At 37.4% G+C, this 25,637-nt stretch overlaps 1 protein-coding gene across 1 annotated transcript in view; it reads right to left on the bottom strand.

Moving 5' to 3' along the window:
- Positions 1-25,637, bottom strand: part of MYO3A (myosin IIIA) — a 186,685-nt gene that overhangs the window by 54,018 nt on the left and 107,030 nt on the right. Inside the window, exons 19-23 of the mRNA XM_084867969.1 lie at positions 23,718-23,928; positions 20,240-20,387; positions 7,639-7,792; positions 5,836-5,924; positions 3,631-3,760 (exon numbers count right to left, since the gene is read on the bottom strand). Coding sequence (XP_084724095.1) covers positions 3,631-3,760; positions 5,836-5,924; positions 7,639-7,792; positions 20,240-20,387; positions 23,718-23,928 — 732 coding nt within the window. The remainder of the gene's footprint in view (positions 1-3,630; positions 3,761-5,835; positions 5,925-7,638; positions 7,793-20,239; positions 20,388-23,717; positions 23,929-25,637) is intronic.

Raw genomic sequence — 25,637 nt, 5'->3', positions numbered from 1 at the left:
TCTAGTTTGCTTTTATAGTTTATCTGATGACAAACCTATGATAAACCAAACTGTGAGCTGTAAGACTTTATGCTGCATTTCCCCTAATGAAGGCTATCCTCTTTAAAAAAAAATAAAAAATAAAAAAATATATATTATATATATATATATATATATATATATATATATATATATATATATATTATATTGATTTCAATAAGGAAGGAAGAGGAAGAGAGAGATAGATGAGAGAGAATCACTGATTAGCTGCCTCCTGCTTACCCCTCACTGGGGATAGAGCATGCAACCCAGGAATAGAACAGTGACCTTCTGGTTCATAGATCAATGCCCAACCATTGAACCACACTGGATGGGCAGGGCTGAGATCTTTCATATTTGAAGTCATACATGCAAAGGGTTATGGTTAGTTTAGAATCTTGGAGATAGCATAAATAAAGAATTGAAGAACTTGACTTTTCAAGCCTACTTTTCTGGGGTAACACTGAAAAAGCTGCTCAATACTTATAAGCCTCAATGTCTCATTTGCAAAAGTTGTTTCTCCTTAGAATGTGGTTATTAAGATAAATGAAAGAACTTGGCACAGTGCCTAGCATAGTGAAATTTTAAAACAAATTTACCTATTATAGCTTCCACTGTTATTATTACATGTTTGCACAACTAAAACTAAGTGAATATAAAGCCCATATGCTTTAGACAGTTTTGAGATTCTGAGTTCCTGAAACACTTTTTGACTATGAAGTTCTCTTAAACTAGAGAACTGTTCTACTAGAGAATAGTCAGGAAGCATAACAGAATATTGAGAACCTGATTGCATGTTTTATAAAGATGAAAAGCATGAAGTTAGATGCCTAGAGGTTATAGGTGGATACAGAAATAGATAACAATTATTAAGATCAAAACTGAAGACTTGCTTTAGGCAAGATAAAGGGACAGACTGGATTAAATGAAACAATTAAAAACATACAAAATATATGGAACAGTTTTTTTTCTCTTTTCCTTTTTTTATTGTGGTAAAATACACATACCATAAGATTTAGCATTTTAAAGTGTATGGTGTAGTGGTATTAAATACATTTATAATGTTGTGCAGCCACCACTGCCATCCATCTCCATAGCACTTTTCATGCCTTAAAATGGAAATGCTATACTTATTAAATACTAACTTCACATTCTCACATCCCTCAACTCTGAACAACCATAATTCTGCTTTCTGTCGCTATGAGTTTGACTAGCTCATATAAATGAAATCATACAGTATTTGTCTAGGAGAAACCCTTGATATACATTGTTAATAAAGCAGTACAGTGATCCATGAGAGAGGGGAAAGAAATGAAATTAGTCTTTATACTTCTCCCAGTTTTCTCTGTATGCAGAGATTTAGGCTGAAATGCAGAGAGGGGAACCCAGGTAAATACTGGGAAAAATAATAGATGGAACAAATAGAAAACAAATAATATGATGGTAGAGTCATCCCAAACATATAATTAATCACATTAAATTTAAATAGTATGATCACTACAATTGAAAGACAGAGAATGGAATTTAAAAAGCAAGGCTCAACTACAGGCTGTCTAGAAAAAAACCCATCCTATATAATAAAGAGGTAAAATGCAAATTGACCATCGCTATAACATACAAGATGGCCACGCCCATGTGTACACAAGATGGTCACCACAAGATGGCCAGCAGGGGAGGACAGTTGTAGGCTATCAGGCCAGCAGGGGAGGGCAGTTGGGAGAGATCAGGCCTGGAAGGGAGGGTAGTTGGGGGTGACCAGGCCTGCAGGGGAGAACAGTTGAGGGTGACCAGGCTGGCAGGGGAGGGCAGTTAGGGACAACCAGGCCTGCAGGGGAGTACAGTTGGGGGTGACCAGTCTGGCAAGGGAGGGCAGTTAGGGGTTACCAGGCTGGCAAGAGAGGGCAGTTAGGGGTGACCAGGCCAGAAGGAGAGGGCAATTAGGGCAACCAGGCTTGTAGGGGAGGGCAGTTAGCATATCATTAGCATATTACACTTTGGTTGGTTGAATGGCTGACTGGACGATATTAGGCTTTTATTATATAGGATTATTATTAGGCTTTTATTATGTAAGATTATTATTCTTGTAATTTAACTCTTTAGGTTGAAACTATTCTTTGGGGAAATTAGTTCCATAAGCTCTTGCTTCAAAGCCTAAAATAATATTTCCCCATTTTATCTATGTTATTATAGCAAATTTTATGTATAATAAATAATACCTATTCAAATAAATTAAGCAACATTGCAGGGCAAAAATTACTACACAAGATTAATTGGGTTCCTATATAGTAGCAACACACAGAACTTGAATTAAAAATTATCACTTATAATGTGATAGACTAGCAGATAATTTGACAAAAGATGTATAAGACGTGCATGCTGAAAACTACATAATATTGTTGCAAGAAATTAAAGAGGACTTAAATAAATGAAGAGCTATATTTTGCCTCCTGATTAGAAAACTCAAGATTGTCAAGAACATTTGGTTAGGGGCAGGGAAGTGTCGGGGGAGGATTACAAAGTGTCAGGAGAAAATATCATTTGGGGGTGATCAATAGGTTTATTATTGATTGTGGTGATGATTTTACAGGGATTTGTATATGTTAAAAACTCATCAAATTTACTGTCTAAATATGTGCATATGTATATATCAGTTATACATAAATCCTATCTAATAAAGAGGTAATATGCTAATTGACTCTCATGCTGTTGCAAAGATGGAGGCCCCCACAACCAATAAGAAGGGAATATACTAATTGACTGCCCTGCCCTAAAAAATGGTGGCGCCCACAGCCAATAAGGAGGAAATATGCTAATTGACTGCCCTGCCCTCAAAGATGGCGGTGCCCAGGGCCACAAGATGGCAGAGCCCAGTCCTCTCAGCCCCGCTTGTCTCCGGAGTCCCCCAGTCTCCTCAGCTCCTCAGCCACCCAGGTCCACCTGAGGCTCAGGTAACCAGGGCTGACTGATGCTTGCACTGCTGGCAGTGGCAGCAGCAGAGGTGTGATGAGGAGTAGCCTTCCCCTGATCACTGGGTCACCTCCTGCTCCTGAGGGCTCCTGGACTGTGAGAGGGGGCAGTCTGGGCTGAGGGCCCTCCTCCAGTGCATCAGGCCTTTAGTAAAACTATAAAAAATGCAAAGGAAAATTTCAAACTCCAGTAAAGAAAAACAACCCAAACTACATTTTTTTTTCTACTTAAAAGCAGATTTAAGAATGTATATGGTTGAATGGAACAAAGTCGTGTGAGTCTTTAGTCAGTAAGTCAGAATTCACTAAACCTGTAGACCTAAAAGAACCATCCAGATGCTACCTGCTCAAAAGTAGCAAGCAATTCTGAACTCTCTGGAGGTGAACATATTCTTCTAACGAGGCAGTAGGACAACACCATACTTTCTGGGAGGTGCTTCACTTTCTTTAATGAAAACCTGCCTTCTTTATGTTTTATTATTTTCTTCAGATGATCTAGGCAGGGGATATTAATAATTGCATATTTAGTGAGCCAAAAACAAACCAATGTGAAAAACTGAGGATCATACTCATGAAAATTACAATCAGAAATTATTTGATCAGACCTGAAAAACTTTTTCATTTAAAGGTAATTGTCTTATCTTACCTGTTTTTGTCAGAGGGTGGTTAACTAGTTCTCGAATTACATTGTTTTCTGATGACCTCAAGAGTAGCACAATATCAGTTGGAAGAGTATCTCTATTTTTAGCTAAGAACCCACTTGCATTGTAGAGGACCTGTTGATAAAGTATATAATCATCACCATCACAATCAGTGTCACTGCCATCATCATCATCATCATCATCATCATCATCATCATCAATAGATATTTATGGAGAGCTTACTCTGTGCAGAGTGACAAGTATACAAAGATTTATAAAGGTAGTCCCTTACTACTTGGTTTGAAAAGCAAACCTCTCCAGGTTTACAATAAATCTTGTCAGATAAATATTTGTCTCACTGATTTTTTGGGTGCTGAAATGATAAAAGAAGTTTGGTTCCTCTCGTGTTTTGTTAGAAATTTGGTGTATTTCCAGAGGGTTGGGTGTGGCAGGAGGAAGCACACTGGGACCATCTGGGCATTCTCATTTCTATTATAATTGATTCACTGCAGTGAATTAGCCATTACAGATTTTTGTCTCAGTAGTAAGAATGGTCTAAGTTCACTGCGGGGGTGAATAATTTTAAGGCTTTTGAAAAATCAAGGTAACCCAAAGATCTCTGTAGGCTGGTCCAATATGGTTGTTGTTATGGACTGAATTCTGTTCCTCTAAAATTATTATGTTGAATCCTCATCCTCAAATGTGACTATATTTGGAGACAGGGTAGTGAAGCAGGTAACTAAGGTTAAGTGAGGTCATAGGTTGCGATCCTAATCTCATCAGACTGATGTCCTAAAATGAGGAAGATACACCAGAGATCTCTGTCTCTGGACCCCAACCTGCACACAGAGGGGGGGAAAAAAAAAATATATATATATATATATATATATATATATATATATATATATGGATATAGATATATAGATATATAGATATATAGATATATAGATATATAGATATATAGATATATAGATATATAGATATATAGATATATAGATATAGACACAGCAAAAAGGCAGTTGTCTGCAAGCCAGGAAGAGAGGCCTCAACAGACACCAACCCTGCTGGCACCTTGATCTTGGCCTTGTTGTCTCTAGAACTGTGAAAAAATAAATTTCTGTTGTTTTAAGCCACTCTGCCTGTGATATTTTTGGTATGGAAATCCAAGAAGAAGACTGATACAGTTATTAAAACCTGGATAAAATGATCATAGGCAATTCTTAATGGTTGTTTTAAAAGAGGCTTACTTGAAAAATCAGATGCTAAAAATCATGAGGGGCTATAATTATAATATTTAAGGCAGATTTTTTTTTTTCAGTGACAAGTCTGTGGAATATCAAAGTTTGTGGAATATAGTTCTACAATAGTAAACTAGAGTGCTCAGGATTATGAATTATTTTATTTTGTTTATGTATTTTTAATCCATTGCATTCGTTCTTGATTTTAATACCTTCCTAGTCCTCCAATATTTATAACATCATTGTGAGGGAATGGCCTGTTATTCTCTGCAGAAGGGAAGGAAAACGTCCGCTAGGTACCAAGGTTTGCTTTGGTGTGGGCGCGTATATCTGTCGATGCATAAATGTTTCTTCCTCTACCTGTGTACCAGTCCATTAACCAATTCCATTTACCTAATAGGTTAGCTCAGTTATCTGACCATACCTCTAGCCTGACACCTTCTCCTGATGGGAGGGAGAAGAGTCAAAGTCAGCAGTGGAAAAGCACGAATGTTTGAAAAAGTCAGTTTATAATAAAGGTTCCAGCTCTCATTAAAAGAAAAAAAAAAGTAGGTACCCATTGCTAGCCAATCTCACCCAAAACCAGATATCAGAATCAGAAAGACGGACCGTTGAAGACTTGTCTCTTTCTTTTCTTTCTTGTTTACCCTTAGTATCTTTTTAAAAATTCCTCTAGAAAAACTATTACCTTGTGCTATTGCAGGATTTTTAATTTAATTTAATTTAATTTTTTTTTTAATCTTTTCAGGATAGATGCTAGAAGTGGAAGTGGCTGGAGCAAGAGTGGTTGGTGAAGAACAGGACAAACTGTAGGAAGTTGCAGAGCAGAGTAAGGGCCAGATAGGGGCAGACACAGATGGCTATCTCATCATAACCATCTGTAAATATTTCAGGCCATAATTTTCATGTCTACCCTTATTATTCAACAAAAGACTAAAGAGAAATTCAGTCATAATTCCTTAAATTTCTTACCTTTCCTGCAAAATGGTGAATTCCAAAACTAAGTTCCATTCTTTTGGGCCTCCAGAAGTACTGTGACTTCAGATTATCTTCAAATTTTTCTATAGAAAAAATGGAACACTGATATCAAGTATGTAGGAGATCCTCAAAAAATGCATATTGACAGAATCACCCCTTTCTCCATAAAATGGACAGTGTGCAGTAAAAAAGAAAATTTTACAGAGCTAATATGTGCAGATTTGGAATATACTTATAAAAGGTATGGCAAAATTCAAGATAATGAATTTTAGCATTCCGTTATGATTTACAGCAGTAGTTCTCAAACCTTAGTAAGCAACAAAGTCCCCTAGAGGGCCCATTAAAAATTCAGAATTCTAGGTCTTACCCCCAGAGTTCCTGACTCAGTATATCTGGAATGGGATCCAAGAAGTCACAATTCTAGCACGATCCCAGGTGATGCTAATGCTCCTTGCCTGGGGAGCACGTTGTGAGAACCGCTGGTACAGAGGAAGGGAACTACTGGAGTCTGACTGAACAAAGGAGTTTGTGAAACACAGTTTAAGCAAAGCCAGGCACCTAGAAATTGGGTGTTTGCTTTTCCTGTCTATTAGATGCTATATGCTATTATTGTTTGTGAAGGAAACACAACGGGACCATAAAGACAGTTACTTTTCTATAACAATTTTACCAACCTCAGAGAACTTTTTACTCCATGTTCTAGATAGAACACTTTAGCATCAAAATAGAGTGACTGCTATGCAATCATTTCCCCACAATTTGGGTATTATTTTCTTTTCCATTAGTATTGTGCAAATACAGGACAGAATAAACCAATGGGTAGGAAAGAATTAGCACCACTGACTTTAATGGTCAGAAACAGACCATTATATCACCAAAAGTAAGTGAGAGAATATATGAATTTTTTGCAAGTATTGAGCATACATAATAGTTATCTCCTATCATCAGGGAATATAAGGTTCCACATTAAAAATTATTTTTTCAGATAGCTGAAAAAGCTGATGATTTTTTTTTATTTTTAATTTAAGGAGTAGAACATTTATGTTAACATTTTTAGATGATAATCTTTTAAATAGAGAATACATCTCTGCATTATGAAACAGAAAAGTGTTTAATATTTTTGATGACTTGGTATTATTATAAACACTTAATGTGCTGTAACTTAGAGACTATTAAGGTATTTGAGGCTAGCTGCATCTAGTAGATAACTGACTAGAAATCACAGATGAATTTATTTCCTCCCCATTAGCTAATTCATTTCAAATTCTAAAACTATCCTTTTGCCTTTCCCTCCAATTTCTAATTTTGGGCTGGATAATTTCCAAGGTCATTTCTAACATAATACCCTATATTTGGGGGACTACCATTAAAGTTAGGAGAAGTCTAATGTCTAAATTTGTTTAATTTTTCATGAAATATTTCACCCTATTATTAACATTCACTGGTCTAGGTATTAAATCCAAAGCCTCTTTAAAGTCCAATATGCAGGCTTTGTGATAGCTGTTTTCTCCCAAATAATTAAAAATCTATTACAATTGTTTTATTTCAATCCTACCTGAGGATATGTTTAGAGAGAGGAAGGGAGAGAGAGGGAAACATTGATAAGCTCCGCCCTCCTGCACCCCAACAGGGAATGGAACCCACAGTGCAGATACGTGCCCTGAATGGGAATCAAACCTGGAAACCTTTTGGTGTATTGGATACTCCAACCAACGGTGCCACCCAGCCAGGGCTAACAACCTATTTTTCAATCACTCAGAATTAGATGACTATATGAGAAAAGGTAGACATACTCACCTATAAGAGTCTGGTCAGTGGCCTTGGGAAATCGACTTTCTTCATCAAGTAGGGATAGTAAACCCATTGGCTTTTGCAGAAACATATCTAGGATGGGCCGGTTATCTTCGTATTCAATAACTCTGGCATCAACATCCTCATTTACATATTCATTCTGTAATAGGACATGATACATACAGAAAAATACACTTTAAAATTTATGAATGTGTAGCTTTAGAGTGATGACCTAACATTCTACTTTACACATATTATAATAAATCACTCCCTCTGACCTTGCCCTTAAACTGAGGGTGTCACTGTATTTTTCTCTCCCCAGAAATACTAGGTCATTAAAGTCAGCACTGATTCTTATTCAGGGTAGTTAATGAAAAGTTTCTAGTCTCTAGACCAGAATTACAGACAACTTAAGATTTCAAAATACAAGAGAATATGTTATTAATGGGCAGTAATAAAATTATGTTCAATAGTTTACAGAATATTAATTAAGTCTATTTTAGGATTATACTTCCCTCAATGTAAGCCTTTTATCTAGTTCCAGATGTGAATGTCTCACAAATATTTATATAATAACTAGAGTCCTGGTGCATGAAATTTTTGCACAGGGTGGGAGGTGTCCTATCAGCCCAGCCTGCACCCTCTCCAATCTGGGACCCCTCAGGAGATGTCTGACTGCCAGTTTAGGCCCAATCCCTTTCATAATCAGGAACCACTGGCTCCTAACTTCTCACCTGCATGCCTGCTTGATTGCCCCTAACTGCTTCCTCTGCTGGCATAGTCACCCCAACTGTCCCCCCCCTGCTGGCCTGGTTGCCCCTAACTGCCCTCCCTGCAGGCCTGGTCGCCCCCAACTGCCCTCCCTGCAGGTCTGGTTGTCCCCAACTATCCCCTCCTCCTCCCCCCCCCCCGACTGGCCTGGTCTCCCCACGCAGCCTGCTGCTCAATCTTTGATCGCCCCTCACTAATGCCCCTGTCTGCCTAGTCACCCCATGCAGCCTGTTCGCCCATCCATTCAGTTGTGATGGTCGCTTAGGCTTTTATATATATAGATGTTTCAGTTATTGTTAGCAAAGTGGACAGCTGTGGGTCACAGGAACAACCAATGGATTCAGAGCCAAACACAAAGAGGTTCATGTCTGGGGTCTGCCACTTAACTAGCATGTAACCCTTTGGAGTTTTCATCCTCTGTAAGCTTCCACTTTCTCATGTACTCAGTGGAGCTCACAATTTTCATCTAACAAAAGTCAAAATATCCAGCACATTAATAATAATTTGCTGTTGAGTATATAGCATTCGTAAGATAAAGAACAAGGAAAAATTACTGTACGACCATGACCATGGTTCCAGAACAACTTAGTGGTGATGATCTATTATACTTTCCAAAAGGGACATGAAGAATTGTGCTACATATTGTGCTACATATCATCTTTATTTGCCTGTGTCAAAATCCACTGAATGCTTCCATGGCGGGTCATACAGAGCAGAGATGAGGAGCTTGGAAAACAATAAGCTCCCCTTTAAGATACTTGTTAGTATTACAAACTCCAAGCAAACCAATGTGTTTCTATGACTTTGCCTTCATATTGTGTCCCTACTTCACAGTCTAGAAAAGAGAGGACATCTGAACAATGACTTGTAGCAACGCTTATGTGCAGGATACTCACTGGCTCTCAGGCAAGAAGCAACTGGCAAGTGTATCAGATAACCACAGATTCAGGAAGAATGCCCTGTTCCACCCACAAGTTAAAATTACAGGCTATTTTTCCTTTATATATTTAACTTTAATTTTATAGATTTTATATTTTTAATTCATTAAACACCTTATAATAAGGAACTGTGTTGGGTGATAAATAGATGTTTAAAAACAAACTCCTGTCTTCAGTGGTTTTAAAATATAACTTGTCTGATAAGTCTAGTAAATATATATCTTCAAAATGCAAGGTAAGATGTGACAGATAAATGATACACATACTATCGGAGTTCAAAGAAAGAGAAGTTATTTCTGGCAACTTCATAAAGGAATTTAGTCAACAGCAGGTAGGTCATTTGAGAAGTAAAAGTTTTAATCACTACTTTTGGAGCCTCATGGAATTAAAATCTCCAAGGTGTCACCAGAAAAAAAGTATATTTTAAAATAAAATCTAAAACAGAAAATGAGGCAGAACCCCTGATCTAAGAGGTAGACAACCTGAAAGACATTTCATGTATCCAGTACAAAAAACAAACAAAAAACAAAACAAAAAAACAAAAACAAATGGAAACAATGTCTTGATGTTTCACAGCCTTTTCTCCTCTCCTAAACCAGTGGTCGGCAAATTAATTAGTCAACAGAGCCAAATATCAACAGTACAACAATTGAAATTTCTTTTGAGAGCCAATTTTTTTTAAACTTAAACTTCTTCTAACTTTTTCAAAATAGACTCGCTCAGGCCATGTATTTTGTGGAAGACCCACACTCAAGGGGCTAAAGAGCCACATGTGGCTCGCGAGCCGCAGTTTGCCGACCACGGTTCTAAACTAAATCAGCAACCTGCCTTTTCATTTGAAGGTAACCTTGGTGAAGTATGCAGATTTACTTTACTATTTGACACATTATGCTGACAGAATGTTATAGCTTAAATGACAACTGAAAAGTTCAAAGGCAATTCTGTATGTTTTATATAGAAAGCACATGAGGTTAAGGTCTAAACCAATGCATTTGTCATCTCTATTTGCCTGTGTCAAAATCCACTGAATGCTTCCATGGTGAGTCATACAGAGCAGAGATGAGGAGCTTGGAAAACAATAGGCTCCCTGTTAAGATATTTGTTAGTATTACAAACTCTAGGCAGACCAATGGAGGAAAAATGCTGTTACTCAAGATTCATAAAGTACTTCTAGTAAAACATATATTATATATTGTTAGAGTAGTTATAAATTCAAAATGCTTAGTTTAGTTGTTTTTGAGCATATGCTGAGAACTGACGCTCACCTACCACTTCAGAAAGTCCTCTGCTTTGCCCTGTACATTAAAAATACATTTTCAGCACATCAGTGGAATTACTCAGGAAAAACTGAGCTGTTTAGACAGCCAGAATTCTCTTTTGAAAAAGGTTAGATGAATTACTTTTTAAAGTATATATCAAGGGGGCAAGGAAAATCAAGACTTGGATGGTAAGAAATTTCATCCTGAGTGAAATTCTCCTTTGTTTTTCACTGAATTTTGAGTGTGGGTTGCAAAAGGACACATTGGCAAGAAAGCCCATAGAAAATGCACCCCCACACCTACAGAGCTTAGACAGCAAGCTTAAACATTGAGGGTCAATATGTCATCCCATGAGAGATTGAGGTTACTAAAGTAAGTCCTCAGACACACACAGCAGCCTGGAAGGGTGGTCACCACAGGCTAAGAGAGGCTATAAGCTTCCATGGCAGGAGAAAAAATAAGAGAGGGTTACTCTGCACAGATTAGTAACACAATAAAGGCTCAATTCTCAGGCCCTCAGAGAGACCTCTCATCTCCTAAAAGAATTCAGTGACCCGCTTCCTAAACTGGTCACGGTCTATTCCTCCACCCCTAACCATGTGCATGTCTCTTATTTTAAAATTTTAGTCCACTATTTTTTTTTCTATAGTGAAAATGTTTTATATTTTGGGTTAGCCAGCCCTAGCTGGTTTTGTTCAGTGGGTAGCCTGCGGACTGAAGGGTTCCTGGTTCAATTACCGTCAAGGGCACATGCTCGGGTTGCAAGCTGGACCCCCAGTGTGGGGTGTGCAGGAAGCAGCCTATTAATGATTCTCTCTCATCATTGATATTTCTCTCTCTCTCTCCCTCTCCCTTCCTCTCTGAAATCAACAAAACATATTTTTAAAAAAGAGTTAGCCAGCTGGACTTAGTTTAGATGACCCTAATTTTGTTGGCAGCATCCAAAGCATTATAATCAGGAGCCAGTTGAACATATGCCTTCTTTTTGCCATCAGGCCTGATCAGGGTATTGAGATTGACCACGTCAATGTCATAGAGCTTCTTTATAGCCTGATTTGTTTTTCCTTTTTATTGAATTTATTAGGGTGACACTGGCTAACAAAATGATACAAGTTTCAAGTGCACAATTCTAAAACACTTCATCTGGGCCAAAAACGGTTTGGCTCAGTGGATAGATAGAGCGTCGGCTTGCGGACTCAAGGGTCCCAGGTTCAATTCCAGTCAAGGGCATGTACCCTGGTTGCGGGCACTTCCCCAGTAGGGGGTGTGCAGAGGCAGCTGATCGATGTTTCTCTCATCGGTGTTTCTAATTCTCTATCCTTCTCTCTTCTTCTCTGTAAAAAATCAATAAAATATATTTTATTTTATTTTGATTTTTATTTTTTAAATATGTTTTTATTGATTTTTTACAGAGAGGAAGGGAGAGAGATAGAGAGCTAGAAACGTCGATGAGAGAAACACTGACCAGCTGCCTCTTGCACACCCCCTACCGGGGATGCGCCCACAACCAATGTACATGCCCCTGACCGGAATCGAACCTGGGACCTTTCAGTCCGCAGACAGACGCTCTACCTCTGAGCCAAACCGGTTTTGGCAATAAAATATATTTTAAAAAATAAAAAATAAATAAAACACTTCATCTGTATACCGTATTGTGTGTTCACCACCCTAAGTCAGGTTTCTACCATTTAATCCCTATATACCTTCTTCCACCTCTTTCCATCTCCTTTGCCCTGTACATTGAAAACATATTTAGGGCTCATCAGTGGACTTATTAAGGAAATAATAACCACGTCCATGTCCACTGTTGCCCATGTCCATGAGTTTTTCCTCTCTCTTTTTCGCTCAATTCCTCTCCTGTCCCAGCAACTCCCTCCCCCTTCAGAGCTGTCAGCTTGCTCTGTAGCTATGAGCTCAGCTATTTTGCTTGGTAGTTAATTTTACTCATTAGGTTTTACTTGAGTGAGATCATCTGATACTTGTCTTTCTCCGCTGGCTTATTTCCCTCAGAACAATGCTCTCTAGATCGATCCTCACTTCATAGCTTGTTTGATCTGGCTTTAGCTTTGGCTTTGGGAGGGGAAGGTCTTCTTCACTTTTGGTATGATCTTCATGACAAGGCTCTACTTTTTTTTTTTTTTTAAAAAAATGCTTCTACCCCTTTCACATCATGGGGCAAAGAATGAATGAGATGTATATGAAGATATGGTATTTGGAATTCACTTAGGTGTGTAGCACTGTCTCCTTATAGGCCATTGTAGAAAGTGCCACATACTAAAATTCTTCTAATATTGAGGAGCACCTACTATGTGTATATTCAGGAGTAGATGGGGTTAGAGAAGGTAGAACAAAGATGAAAAAGATAGAGTCCCTGTCCTATAGGGCACAGAAGCAGTGCTCTATCTGCCTTGCCATTCCAATCCAGAAGAAACATCTTTGGATTTCTCTGTTTTTGACATACTCTCTTTCAGTTGTTCCACCTTATATCCTTTCTGCTAGGCAGTCTCTGCTCCCTCCACTGCCACTTGCTCGGGTACTCTTCTCTCCACTCTCCTTCTTATGCTGACTCTCCCTGGGTTTTCATGTGAAAAACTGTATCTTTCTCTCTCTTTCATTTCTCCCCTCCCTTCTCTTTTTCCTTTCTTTCAAATACAAGAAGTACCCTTTTCTTCTGCTTCGGAGATTACTTTTCTTAGATCTCTGACTCTTCTGAACTTATTTGTTTGTTCTATTTGTTTGTTCATGGGAAGAACCTGAGATAGGCACCAGAAGACCTAGATCCTGGTTCTGGCTTTGTTCAACCAGCCTGCGACCTCGATCTCAGGCAAGTCAACAAAAATCCTTGTTATCTGTGAAATGTAAATCATATATTTAGGTTTCTTCTGGTTCTAACATTTCAAAATGCCAACACTGGCTCAATGTGTTGTGAAACTTAATGAATAAATATACATTCTGTTGACAGAACATTTGTAAGGAGAAAAAAAGCCACATGAACACATTTATTCCTGAAGTCTATCTTTTAGTAAAAAAATTCCCACTCACCAGCTGCTCCTATGAGTGTACACACTTAACAAAAACATTTCCCACACTGGACACAAACCATTGAGAAGCTACTCATTCTAACCATTGACAAAAATCCTCATTCTAAGAGAAATATTTTAATGGTTGAAAATCTAGGATTCATAGTGCTATTAGTACTCAAGGTAAATTGAATATGTTTACTATAGTGAAAACAACAACAACCTTCTGCCACTTTTTATTTTGAAATAACTTCAAACTAAAAGACAAATTTCAAGAATAGTGCTTAAAACTCTCATGTTCCCAAAACCCTTAATCAAAATATTTTACCACATTTGCTTTCATTCTTTTTCTCTATATACATATTATTTTTGGTAATAACATTTTACTGAAGTAACTAAGTATATTAAAAAGCTAAAAATGAAGAAAACAAAGTGACAATATGCATGTTTAAAAATCTGAACACTTGATGTAAAATAAAATGTATAATTTGAACTTGATTTCTTCCTGTATTTTCTATTCGAAGTTGCTATTAATGATCCTGCTGATTTTAATATTAATACTAATGGCAAACCACAGGGAATGTTGTTAATCATTATCTTGAGATGACATAGGTCATTCATTCAGAATCTGACAAGTAACCTGTGAGAAAGTATTTTGGATAATTCCTGATAAAATATACATGTTTTATTTCACATACTAGAGGCCTGATGCATGAATTTGTGCACAGGTGAAGTCCCTTAGCCTGGCCAGCTCGCCCAGTCCCAATCGGGCTGGCCAGGCAGCAGGGTGGGGGGGGGGGTAGGGTTAGGATTAGAGGGGAAGAAGGGGGAGAAGGAGCAGGTTGAAAGAGAATTTGGGAGGTTGGCTGGCAGCTTCTGCATTGAGTGTCTTCCCCCTGGTGGTCAGTGTATGTCATAGTTACCAGCCAGTTGTCTGGTTATAATGGTTGCTTATGGTTTTATATATAGATAGATATTTAATGGACTTTGAAGGAAGGAATTTCAAGTGGTGCTCTTAGAGCATTTCCTTTTTTTCATAAAAAGAGGCATATAATGCATGTTAAGATGAAAAGTCTTTTGTGTATGATACCTATTTTTGAAGCTCTTTAAAAATCATAGAGTTTTGAAAATTTATATTCTATTGATGGGCATTGGATTAAGATAAGGAGGCATTTTGATTGGAAATTCAGAAATGTAATGTTCTACATATACCTTTCAACTTTACTGTCATGTTTAAATCTTTACCAAATAATTTTATTTCAGTTTGGCAAAAGAATGCTTTAACCCTATATGTAGAAACTATTGCAAGTGTATGGATATATGCTCCTAATTATATATATATCTCATCTAAGGAACATTTGCATGTGATCTCAAACAGTAATCTAATTCTTGGCTGAGCATTTAAAAAGGAAGATTTGTTGTATCAAGGGTTTCTTAAATGTCTGGCTATTTTAATGCCTAAAGACAATGCCTATAAATGTCCTTTATCTCCTAGAAAGTTAAAATAAGATAAATGCTACCACCACAGCACTCTTTAATAGGGAAGATTTGTTTAATAGGGAATAAAGTTGGATATAAAATAAAAATTCACGTTTTGCAAGAAAAACAATTTGAAGACATTTAAAAGGGGTTTATTTTGAATTACCCACACATTTTTTTATCTGATGGCTGATTTTTACTTTATGATGTTAATAAAGTTGAAAATATAGGTATTATATAATTGAATGAAATTTTGTCCTTTGTTATTGCCACAAATTATGTTTTAGAGCCCATATTAAAAAATCTCAAAAGCTTTCATCTTCAGGATATGAGCAACAGGAGATGAAAGTCATACACATAATTTTCAGCAAGAAGCCAGAGCATTATTACAGTTATTGTTTCTATTATGTGCTGTAAATAGTTTCCTGCATATAAAATGATTTTTGACTTTTAATTCTAAACCCACAGGTACTTATATAAGTGATACATATAACAACTTATCCTCATACAGAAAATATATTAATAGTTCACTTTAGAAATGAGCTTTTAGCTGAGTTACTAGCCAGAAAGAGGAGCTGCACTAATGGATAAGAAAGCTGGTCCTAGTATGAATAGGCATGTAAGGAAGTAGAGTAAATCTTCAGGGTTCTAGAACAATGCTTTGTAGTATCAAAACAGCCCTAAAGAACAATGGCATTTGTTCCAATTCAAATCATGCCCCGGGGTGACTAGTTAGTGGTTTGTGTGCATTCCCCTTGATTTAAAACATATACTTGTCGGGAATAAGGTTCATTTTTTCTTTTGGTATGTTCATACTATAATGATTATACCATAGTGCAAAATTAAAACAAAGGACAAAACCGACCACTACAGCACTAACATGACTAACTTGAAGAGAATGTCAAGCTTGCTATCACACTTTTTCTGCCGAGTTCTCTTTTACATGGCAGAAAACCTGAAAATGCGCCCCCCCCCCAATCTTGGTTACATAATTATCATAGAGATTCAGTGTGAGGGTGTTGTAGAAAGATGCCTCCTGCATGTTCTTTGAGCTGCTAACTAAAGGTTTTTAAAAAAATATGGAAGTAAAAAGTGTGCATCAATAGAACCCTACACAGATGTAATAGGAAATATGAATAATCTATTTGTTGAATGAACAAATTAAAAGAAAAACATATACTTTATGGTTGCAACTCATTTAGAAGAGTTTGAGTCTGGAATTTTAAAAGGTTATAACTAAACTCATCATCAATTTGCAGGGATGGAGACCTAAGTTACCATCTAATATTTAAACTATTGTCTTCAGATGCAAATCAACCCTTTAAATGTTATTAAATTAAAGCTGTATAAAATGACTCTTCCAGTGCTAGAAAAGAGTGAAAACTTCAAATATTATAAAATATCAAACTCCAGGAAATTTTTAGGACCTATCAGTTTACATAGTAAGAAAATAATTATACCATAGACCAGCTATGTTAGATATTCTAAATATCCATATCATAATAGGAAAAAAAGATACAAGTTCTGGATGTTTTTGTTTGGGTGTTGAGATTCCAACACATGCAATTTATGTCCACAGAAAAGCTGGTTATGAAAAGAAAGGAGGTATAGATGGCATCAAGCTAAAAGTGGGGTTCCCAGATTTAAAAACCTTTAAAAGTAGTACAAATGGTTAGCTGGAGGCAAGCATTCTAAGAAACATAAAACTATTCACCCAGCAAGCCATGGATTAATAGATTACTGTCATAAACTCACTAAAAATGTTTTCCTGTAGTCTAGTAATTATTGTTTTAATGGAAAATAAAGGGAAAATGATACTCAAAATGCCTTTGTAACCAACTTTGTTGGAGTGTTCCAGTATATATTGCAGGTAAACTGAGCCTGGGAAAAATAAGGAAATGCTTCCTGGAAACCTGTGTTTGTGTTCTAATGTTGTAGGACTGTCAACAAAGAGAACATTTGCTAGTTTAAACAGACCAGAAGTTGTTTCATCAAGGAAGGTGCTGCCTGAGGCAGGGTACCTTTTGCTCAGATTGGCCAAATTTTTTGTATGTGCATGAAATTGAGAACAGCATGTCATACTGATAAGCAGCAATGACTTTATTACATGAATTTCTGTGTTAGACTGAAAGTGTGATTATATTCTACCAAAAAAAAAAATGTGACCATGACTTTAATTAATGAGTTGGCTTACTATCTATTTCTCATTTATATAAATTAATGTAAGTGTGCTCTCTTTGTCTGTGACAGCTAATCAGACAACTACAGTTAACATTTCTCAGTTACTTTTTTTTTTTTTGCCTTCACAGGAAGATACAGTGAAATAAAATTTTTAAAAAATCACATTTGCACCCACATATTAAAGTTAAAAGAATCCCTGACTAATCTTGTATGGAACAAATCACACACTCATCACACACTCAGCTGCCTGGTCCTTAAGGTTATGAAGCAAGGGTTCTTGGGTCACATCTCTAGAAAGTCACTTAAAAGCATTGAAAATGGCCTTAATTCCTCACTGGATCCTAGTTAAAATTTTAAATTGGGGACAATTTTGAGTTGTTTTGTCTAGAATATTTCTCAGGTACATTTCTTTGAAGGGTAGAGGAGGGTAAAGAGGGGGTAAATGGTAATGAATGGAGATTTGACTTGGAGTGGTGAGCACACAATATAGTGTACAGATTATGTGTGGTAGACTTGGTCACCTGAAACCTGTATAATTTGTTAACCAGTGTACCCCAATCCTATCTAATAAAGAGGGACTATGCTAATTGGCTGCCCCACCCTCAAAGGTGGCAGCACCCACAGCCAATAGGAAGAAATATGCTAAGTGAATGCTACACTCAAAGATGGTGGTGTCCAGTCCCCTCAGCCCTGCCTGAGTGGCAGGCACACAGCAAGGCTGGGCCCACCCCAGGCACCTGCCTCCAGAGTCCCCCAGTCCCTTCAGCTCCTCCAGCCACCCAGGGCCGGCTCGAGGCACAGGCAAGCCTTGGCTATCGGCTGCCCAGCCACTCAGGGCCACCCAAAGCTCAGGTAACCAGGACCGGCCAAGGCTTGAGCTACCAGCAGTGGCAGCAGCAGAGGCATGAGGGGGGCATTGACTTCCCCTGATCACCGAGTTACCGCCTGCCCCTGAGGGCTCCTGGATGTGAGAGGGGGCAGGCCTGGCTGTAGGACCCTTCCATCCCCATCCAGTGCATGAATTTTCATGCATCACACCTCTAGTTAATTCTATAAAAAAAAAAGGGGGGGGGGGAGTATCTTATAGAATAGTCTCATTTGTAGCAAGCCCAAAGACAAAAAAAAAAAAAAAAAAAAAAATTAAGAGCATCAGAATCATGTATAGAATTCAAGATTATCAATAAAAGTGAATTATAAATTGTAACATTCTATAAAAGTGAAAAGAAAGTAATAATGAAAGATCCGTACATTGGTTTAAAGGCTAATTCCAATAAGTCAGGTCCTAACTTATCCTCCAAAAGATAAAACAGAAGTCTATCAACACAAGCTCTTAATAATCATATGGGAAATACAAGCAGGTAATCCCATTTTTTAATTTTTATTTTTTACTTGTTTCAATCTCTGGTTAGTATGAATTCTGTGAACATTGTGAAGCATTAAAGTAAGATGAACTTAATTTGATAAATATTTGTTGAGCACTTCGTATATGTCAGGGTCATGGACAGAACTCTTTGGAGGACCTATCATTTAGGCCAATAATTCTCAACATTGGAATACTCTGGGAATCTTAAAAAACAGTGGTGCCTGGGTCTCAGCCCAAGAGATCTAATTTAATTGGTCTGGTACAGGGTCTGGGCCCTGGACTTGTACAAAATTCCCCAAGTGACTCTACCTACCATGCAGCCAGGGTTTAAAACCATTGGTGTAGAGGATGGTGCAGAATGAGTGAAGGAAGGACCATCAAAGAGGAAAATAGAAAGATGGTGTTAGTAATGCTAAAGGAGAGGTTTTCCAAAAATAGGAATCTGTCAATAGGGTGAAAAGTACAGAAAAACTAATAATGTGCGAAGTAAAATGTTTCTGGTACTATTGGCAGAGGAGATTAGGAAGAGCCATTCCGAGTCAAGCCAGATGCTATGGGTTCGTTGTACCAGGTGGGGAAGAAATTGATACAATCCAATGCGTATTGAATATGCTTTCAAAGAGCTCATCTGTGAAGGAAAGAGAGAGAGAGTCTGGAGATAAGAGCTGAGTAAACACTTGTGTGCATGCATATGAGCCTAATCAATGGACACAGACAACAGGGGGCTGGGGCATGATTGGGGGTGAGGGGAGTATTGGGGGGAAAAGGACACATATGTAAAATTAATAATAATAATACATATGGTCATTTTTTTTTTTTGCTTAAGAAATGTTAAGATCTAAATATTTTCTTTTGTGACCACTGTTTTCAAAATGCAATTTCAAAGTTAATGCTCAATAAGCCTAAGTATTTTAAATCAAAAGAGGTTCAAGTACCTCTAATTTATCTCAAATTTAAATAAAAACTTCAGTTGTAATCAGCAAACACACTTTCATATTATTTTAAAAGAGAAAAATGACATACTGAGTATGACTATTTCTTTTAGACTTGATAAAATATTTAAAATACTACAGTTTTGCCAAATGCAATTCAAGTAAGCCTCCGATTTTTCTCTGAGGAAGAATATTTTTTAAGCTGAATCATGAATTGCACATTGTACCCTGACAAAATTACTGTTTCATGGCATTTGCATCAAACCCATTATCTTGTGTTCTGTTGCCTAGTTACTGGAATTCTGAAGTTTAATGCATTTTAGATGGATATTTAAATCTCAAACAGAATTTCATACAGAAAGAGAAACAGTTGGGTGCATCTATTTAAATTTCCAAAAGAAATGTCTTTGTTTGCAAAGGCTCAGGTTTGCTAAGTTTTGGAGAAGGGTGCACTGATTTTTGATGGAGGACGTTCAACATCAAATATCAAACTATAATAGTTTTTTGGCTTATATTTGTTTTTCCTATGGGAATGAAGTGAGGAAATATTTTCTTTGTCTTTATTAAATGTTTAAGGCTTTAAATCTATGAGTTAGGTCATGCTTCCTTAGAACACGTCTGCATATAATACACATGCATGCACCTTTATAGTATATTGACTTACCTGTTCCCAGGCAAACACGTGTTGATTAAAATAATACTGAATTTGTTCATTTGCAATGTTAATGCAAAGCTGCTCAAAGGAGTTTTTTTTGAAATTTTCAAAGCCAAATATATCCAGTATGCCAATGCTCAGTTCATCACCATTCCCACTGAAAAATTAGAGACATTATTTTGACTTCTTATTTACTTTCTTGAGGAATTATAAATCAGGTTATCTCAGAGTACATTTTTGTGATTTATCTAAAAACTTATCAGCATACACAATTAAAGTGAAAATATTAATTGAAAAGGTTTCCTTCCATAGAACTATAAAAGATAAATTAGGTAGCATCAATTTGAATATGAAAATGGTCAAAATATTTTTCTTATACTACAGAAACCACTGATATACTCTCTTTATATTTAAACAAAAGAAACATTACTCCTATGGGTTTATGAGCACAAGATCACAGCTCTGAATGAGTCATCATTTATAGAGAAAATATGGCTAGCATTCAGAACATAGCAAAAATATGTTCAATAAAAACAATACCAAAAAAAAAAAAAAACCCACACAAATTCTGTGAAAGAGCATATTTAGTCTTTAATTTTAGGGCAGCAATGAAAACAACTTGCTAAAAATATTTCAATTATTTTAAAGAATTTTTATGTATTGTAGGTTTATTCACTAATAATTTAAAAATATGCAACAAATGATAACCCAAAGGTATAAATATATATGGATTTATTTTATAATTAAATATTTCAAAATACAATTAAATAATATTTTACAATTACACATTACAAGTGCATTTTTTCCTGCTCTTCCTTAATGGCTATCTCTGCTTACTAAAGGTTAGATACTTGGTCAAAAGTCTGCTCCTCTCCCAACTTATACATACATTTCCAAGTTATTTTAATGTGAATTTAAAAAGGAGAGAACAAACGTTAGCCCTGTGTTCACCATTTACATAACCTAGGTTACTCTCAGTGTGTGAGGCAGGATTTGGAAATGACAACTGCATGCTGTGAACTGGGGTATATACTCTATATCAGGAGGAATAGACTGCATTTAGAATGTAGACTTACAGAACATTTTGAATATGTGATGGGATGGAAAAAATGAAAACTATTGAATATTTCTGAAAGTTCCTTGAAGTACAGTACTTTTATGTGGTTACTAGAGGCCCAGTGCATAAAATTCCTGCACCGAGGGGGGGAGTGTTCCTTAGCCCAGCCTGCACCCTCTCCAATCTGGAACGTCTCTCTCATAATTCTGGACTGCTGGCTCCCAACCACTCACATGCCTGCCTACCTGATTGTCCCTAACTGCTTCTGCCTGCCAGCCTGATCACCCCCTAGCCACTTCCCTGCCAGCCTGATCGATGTCTAACCACTCCCCTGCTGGCCCAATTGCCCCAACTGCTCTGTTCTGCCGACTTGGTCACCCCCAACTGCCCTCCCCTATAGGCCTGGTGGCCCCCAACTGCCCTCTCCTGCTGGCCTGATTATCCCTAACTGCCCTACCCTGCTGGCCTGATCACCCACAATTGCCCTCCCCTGCTAGCAATCCGTGGTGGCCATCTTGTGACCAGATAGGGGCAGCCATCTTGAGCAATGAAGTGATGGTCAAAATGCATATTACTTCTTTATTATATAGGATATCAGGCAAAATGTCTAGTTAAAATGTATACTGATTTAGTCAAAATGATTATTCTTTTGCCATCTCTGTTCCACAGGATTTAACTGAGCTAAATAACTATCATATATAATAATATATGTTAGATCCAGTCAGATAGCACACAGTTTAGCAGGAAAGTAAAGAAGCAATTTGAAAATAATTTTGACTGAATCATATGATGGTACAATGTGTATTTCAGTGGCAAAATAACAATAAATTGTGTCCTGAAATGTATATAAAATGGTCCTTTATATTTAACTAGAGGCCTTCTTTCCCCCGGGTGCCAGCCCAGGCTTCCCTCTGGCACATGCCCAGGCTTCCCTCCAGCTGCCAGCAGGTACCTGGGACTCATGTTTCCCTCGCAGCCCTGGCTTTATCTGGAAGGTTGTCCTTTCTAATTAAACTTAATACACTAATTAGACCAGGAGACATTCCGGACATTCTACCAGACAAAGCCATGGTGGCAGGGCTGAGGCAGAGGCAATTAGGGGTGATCAGGCCAGGAGGGGAGGGCAGTTAGGGGTGATCAGGTTGGTGGAGGGGGGGTGCATTTGGAGGCAATCAGGCCAGCAAGGTGGTGGGGGGAGTTGGGGAAGAGAAGACCGGTGGGGAAAGAGCAGTTGGGGGTGAGCAGGCCAGCAGGCACAGTGGTTAGTTAGGGGTGATCAGGCAGGCAGGCGAGCCGTTAGGAGCCAGCAGTCCCAGATTGTGAGAAGGATGTCCAACTGCGGGTTTAGGCAAGATCCCACAGGATCTTGCCTAAACCGGCAGTCAGTCATCCCCAAAGGGGTCCCAGATTAGAGAGGGTGTAGGCCAGGCTGAGGGACAACCCCATCCTGTGCATGAATTTTGTGCACAGAGCCACTAATTATAGATAAGCCAGTATGAATGAAGTGATCTTAAGGCAAGTATCTATCTTCTTTATTCATTTTCAAATTTCTAAAGGTTGTATAATTTATGGCAGAACAAAACTTTAGATGTAAGTGAAAGATATCTGCGCACAATCCCTGCACATAGAAAGCAACAATGATGGCTATGGTTACCTTTAGTTCTAAGATAAGACATCAGGCAGGGTATAGACTATGATCATATAACATTGCTTATATCCTGAATGTACCATTTACTAGTTATTAGAGCATTTCTGAACCAAATTTCATTTACAGTCATAATACCTACCTCTCCAGGATTATAGTGGAAGTTAAAATATGAAAAAAAGTTTTTGTTTGCCTTCAAGGTTTAATTCAGAACCTCAAAACAAAAACAAAAACTGCTGAACTGACAATTTATACAAGTATAAAATGGCATGCATTTCTCTGTACATGTGAAGTACACCTTCTAATTACACCTTCTAATTAAAATATATAAATTAATAGTAAGATGTCACTTTCTGACCTAGCTGGCTTGGCTCAGTTGATAGAGTGTCAGTCTGCAAACTAAAGAGTCCCAGGTTCAATTACAGTCAAGGGCACATGTCTGGGTTATGGGCTCAATCCCCAGTGAAGGGCATGTAGAAGGCAGCCAATCAATGATTCTCTCTCATCATTGATGTTTCTATCTCTCTCTCCCTCTCCCTTTATCTATGAAATCAATAAAAATATTTTTTTAAAATTAACTTTCTATTATGTTTACTCATATTACTGGCACAATGAATTGGTACTAGTAGGAAATAAAGTATATACATTGAAGTATAATGTTAATAAATTAAATGATACTGACTAGAAATATCTTCAAAGGGACTCTGATATAAATCAACAAATAACAATATACATTTACATCACCTGACATTTGGGGGAAAAAATGTGTCCATAAAAATTTTTACCTTGGTGATGTATCATGCTTCAACAAGCTGTTAATGCGATTAACTATCCAACTAAAAAGACGGCCATATAAAGTTTTAGCCATAGCATCTCTGACATCAGTAGCTTTTTCTACAGTGTTGGGTCGTATAATGGTTTCTCCTCTAGTGACCACACAGTGGGAGGTGAGGGCTTCTTGCAGTTCTTCTGCCTGAATGCAAAGCAAAGAAGCAGCTAAAAAATAAACAGATGTGTGGTTAGAAGAAATTATGGCAATGAAGAAACTTCCCAGAGAAAGAAAATGTCTTAATCCATTCTCTTGATATAATATTAAATATGCAAAGATTTTATAATCCTATGTAATAAAAGGCTAATATGCAAATAGACTGAACAGCAGAACCACCAAACAACTGGTCACTATGATGTGTGCTGACGACGGGGTGTGTGTGTGTGTGTGTGTGTGTGTGTGTGTGGAACAGCAGGCATTGAGCGCAATGGGATGGTGGAGTAGATGAGTGGGGGCACCAGACCAAAGTGGGGCCCCAGTTGCTGTCATCGAGGTGAGCCTCTGATCTTTACTGAAAATTCTTTGCCCCCGCACACCTTGGTCCCACCTGGCACTTGCATCCACAGCTGGTGCCAGTCCTGATCACTTGGCGACCTCCAGCATGTGGGAGCAGTGGTAGCAGGAGTGGGGCTGCTGGCAGACAGGGGACCAGGGACTGCAGCAGAAGGGGCTGTGCAGGACACAGAGGATGAACTGAGACCTGCCCCTGTGTCAACTGCAGCCTCACAGACCACAGTTTCTTTCAAGATACATGAATTCATGCACTCAGCCCCTAGTGTGAAAATAAGTTACTGTTCACTGATAGTCCTATGTCTCTTCTTGATCATTTTTCTATATTTCTTTTGACTTGTCAAATGTGATTGGTTGTTTGTAAGTTGCCAAACATAATTTCACTGAATTATGTTAAATAATTTAAAAACATTATTAATAGACTTGGTATAAATTTGAATACCACTATTGTATAAAGATTTTCAAAAGGTAGAAATTAATTGGAAGGTTACCTAGACTTCAGGGCTATCACAAATGTATTTTATGTACTTTCTGCAATATACAACCCAAAGAACATATGCCTATCATCACATTCATATACCTTCAGTTACATATTTCAATTACTAAATATTTTTAAAACTTGATGCCTGAATAAACATTTATTATCACAGGGAGTTTAAAATTAATAATACTTAACATCAGTGAACAAAACTCAGTTTTTAAAAATAAACATCTTGTCCTGGCAAGGTGACTCAGTTGGTTGGGGCGTCATCTCATACATCAAAAGATAGTGTTTTTGATTCCTAGTCAGGGCACAAACTTGAGTTGCAGGTTCAATCCCAAGTAGGGGGGCATGCACAGGAGGCAACAGGTAGAGATTTTTGTCTTATATCTAGCTCTGGCTCTCTCTCTTTGTTTCTTTCTCTCTCCTTTCTTCTCTCTCTAAAATAAAAAATATATACCCACAAGTGAAGATATATTTAAATAAATAAGTAAATAAACAAATAAGTAAATAAATTGAAAATAACTCAAACTATTACATGATAGATAGGGCAAGTTTTCAAATTAGTTTTTCTTTTAAAATATTTTGAAAATAGTGAATTTACTTTGAGCATTTGGATCAAGGTATTCCTTTGTTTTGTGGCAAAGATTGCTGGCCCTTATTTAAACAAAATATTTTTTTTCCACATTAACATTCTACATTTCTTTCCTTCTAGGTATTTTATTTCAATTATTCTGCATGTACATTTTATCTTAATGTAGTATCTTAAGCATTTTTTTTTATTTTGTTGAATATTGCTTCTAATTAAAAGTTAAATTGTTGCACAATATTCTGGTATATAATATAGCAATCGTTTTTAAATTGTTGGATTTTTATATTGCTTCC

Source organism: Pipistrellus hanaki (genome assembly GCF_964339955.1).
Source record: "Pipistrellus hanaki genome assembly, chromosome: 1".
NCBI lineage: Eukaryota > Metazoa > Chordata > Mammalia > Chiroptera > Vespertilionidae > Pipistrellus > Pipistrellus hanaki.
This window is presented reverse-complemented; position numbering and strand designations above follow the sequence as displayed.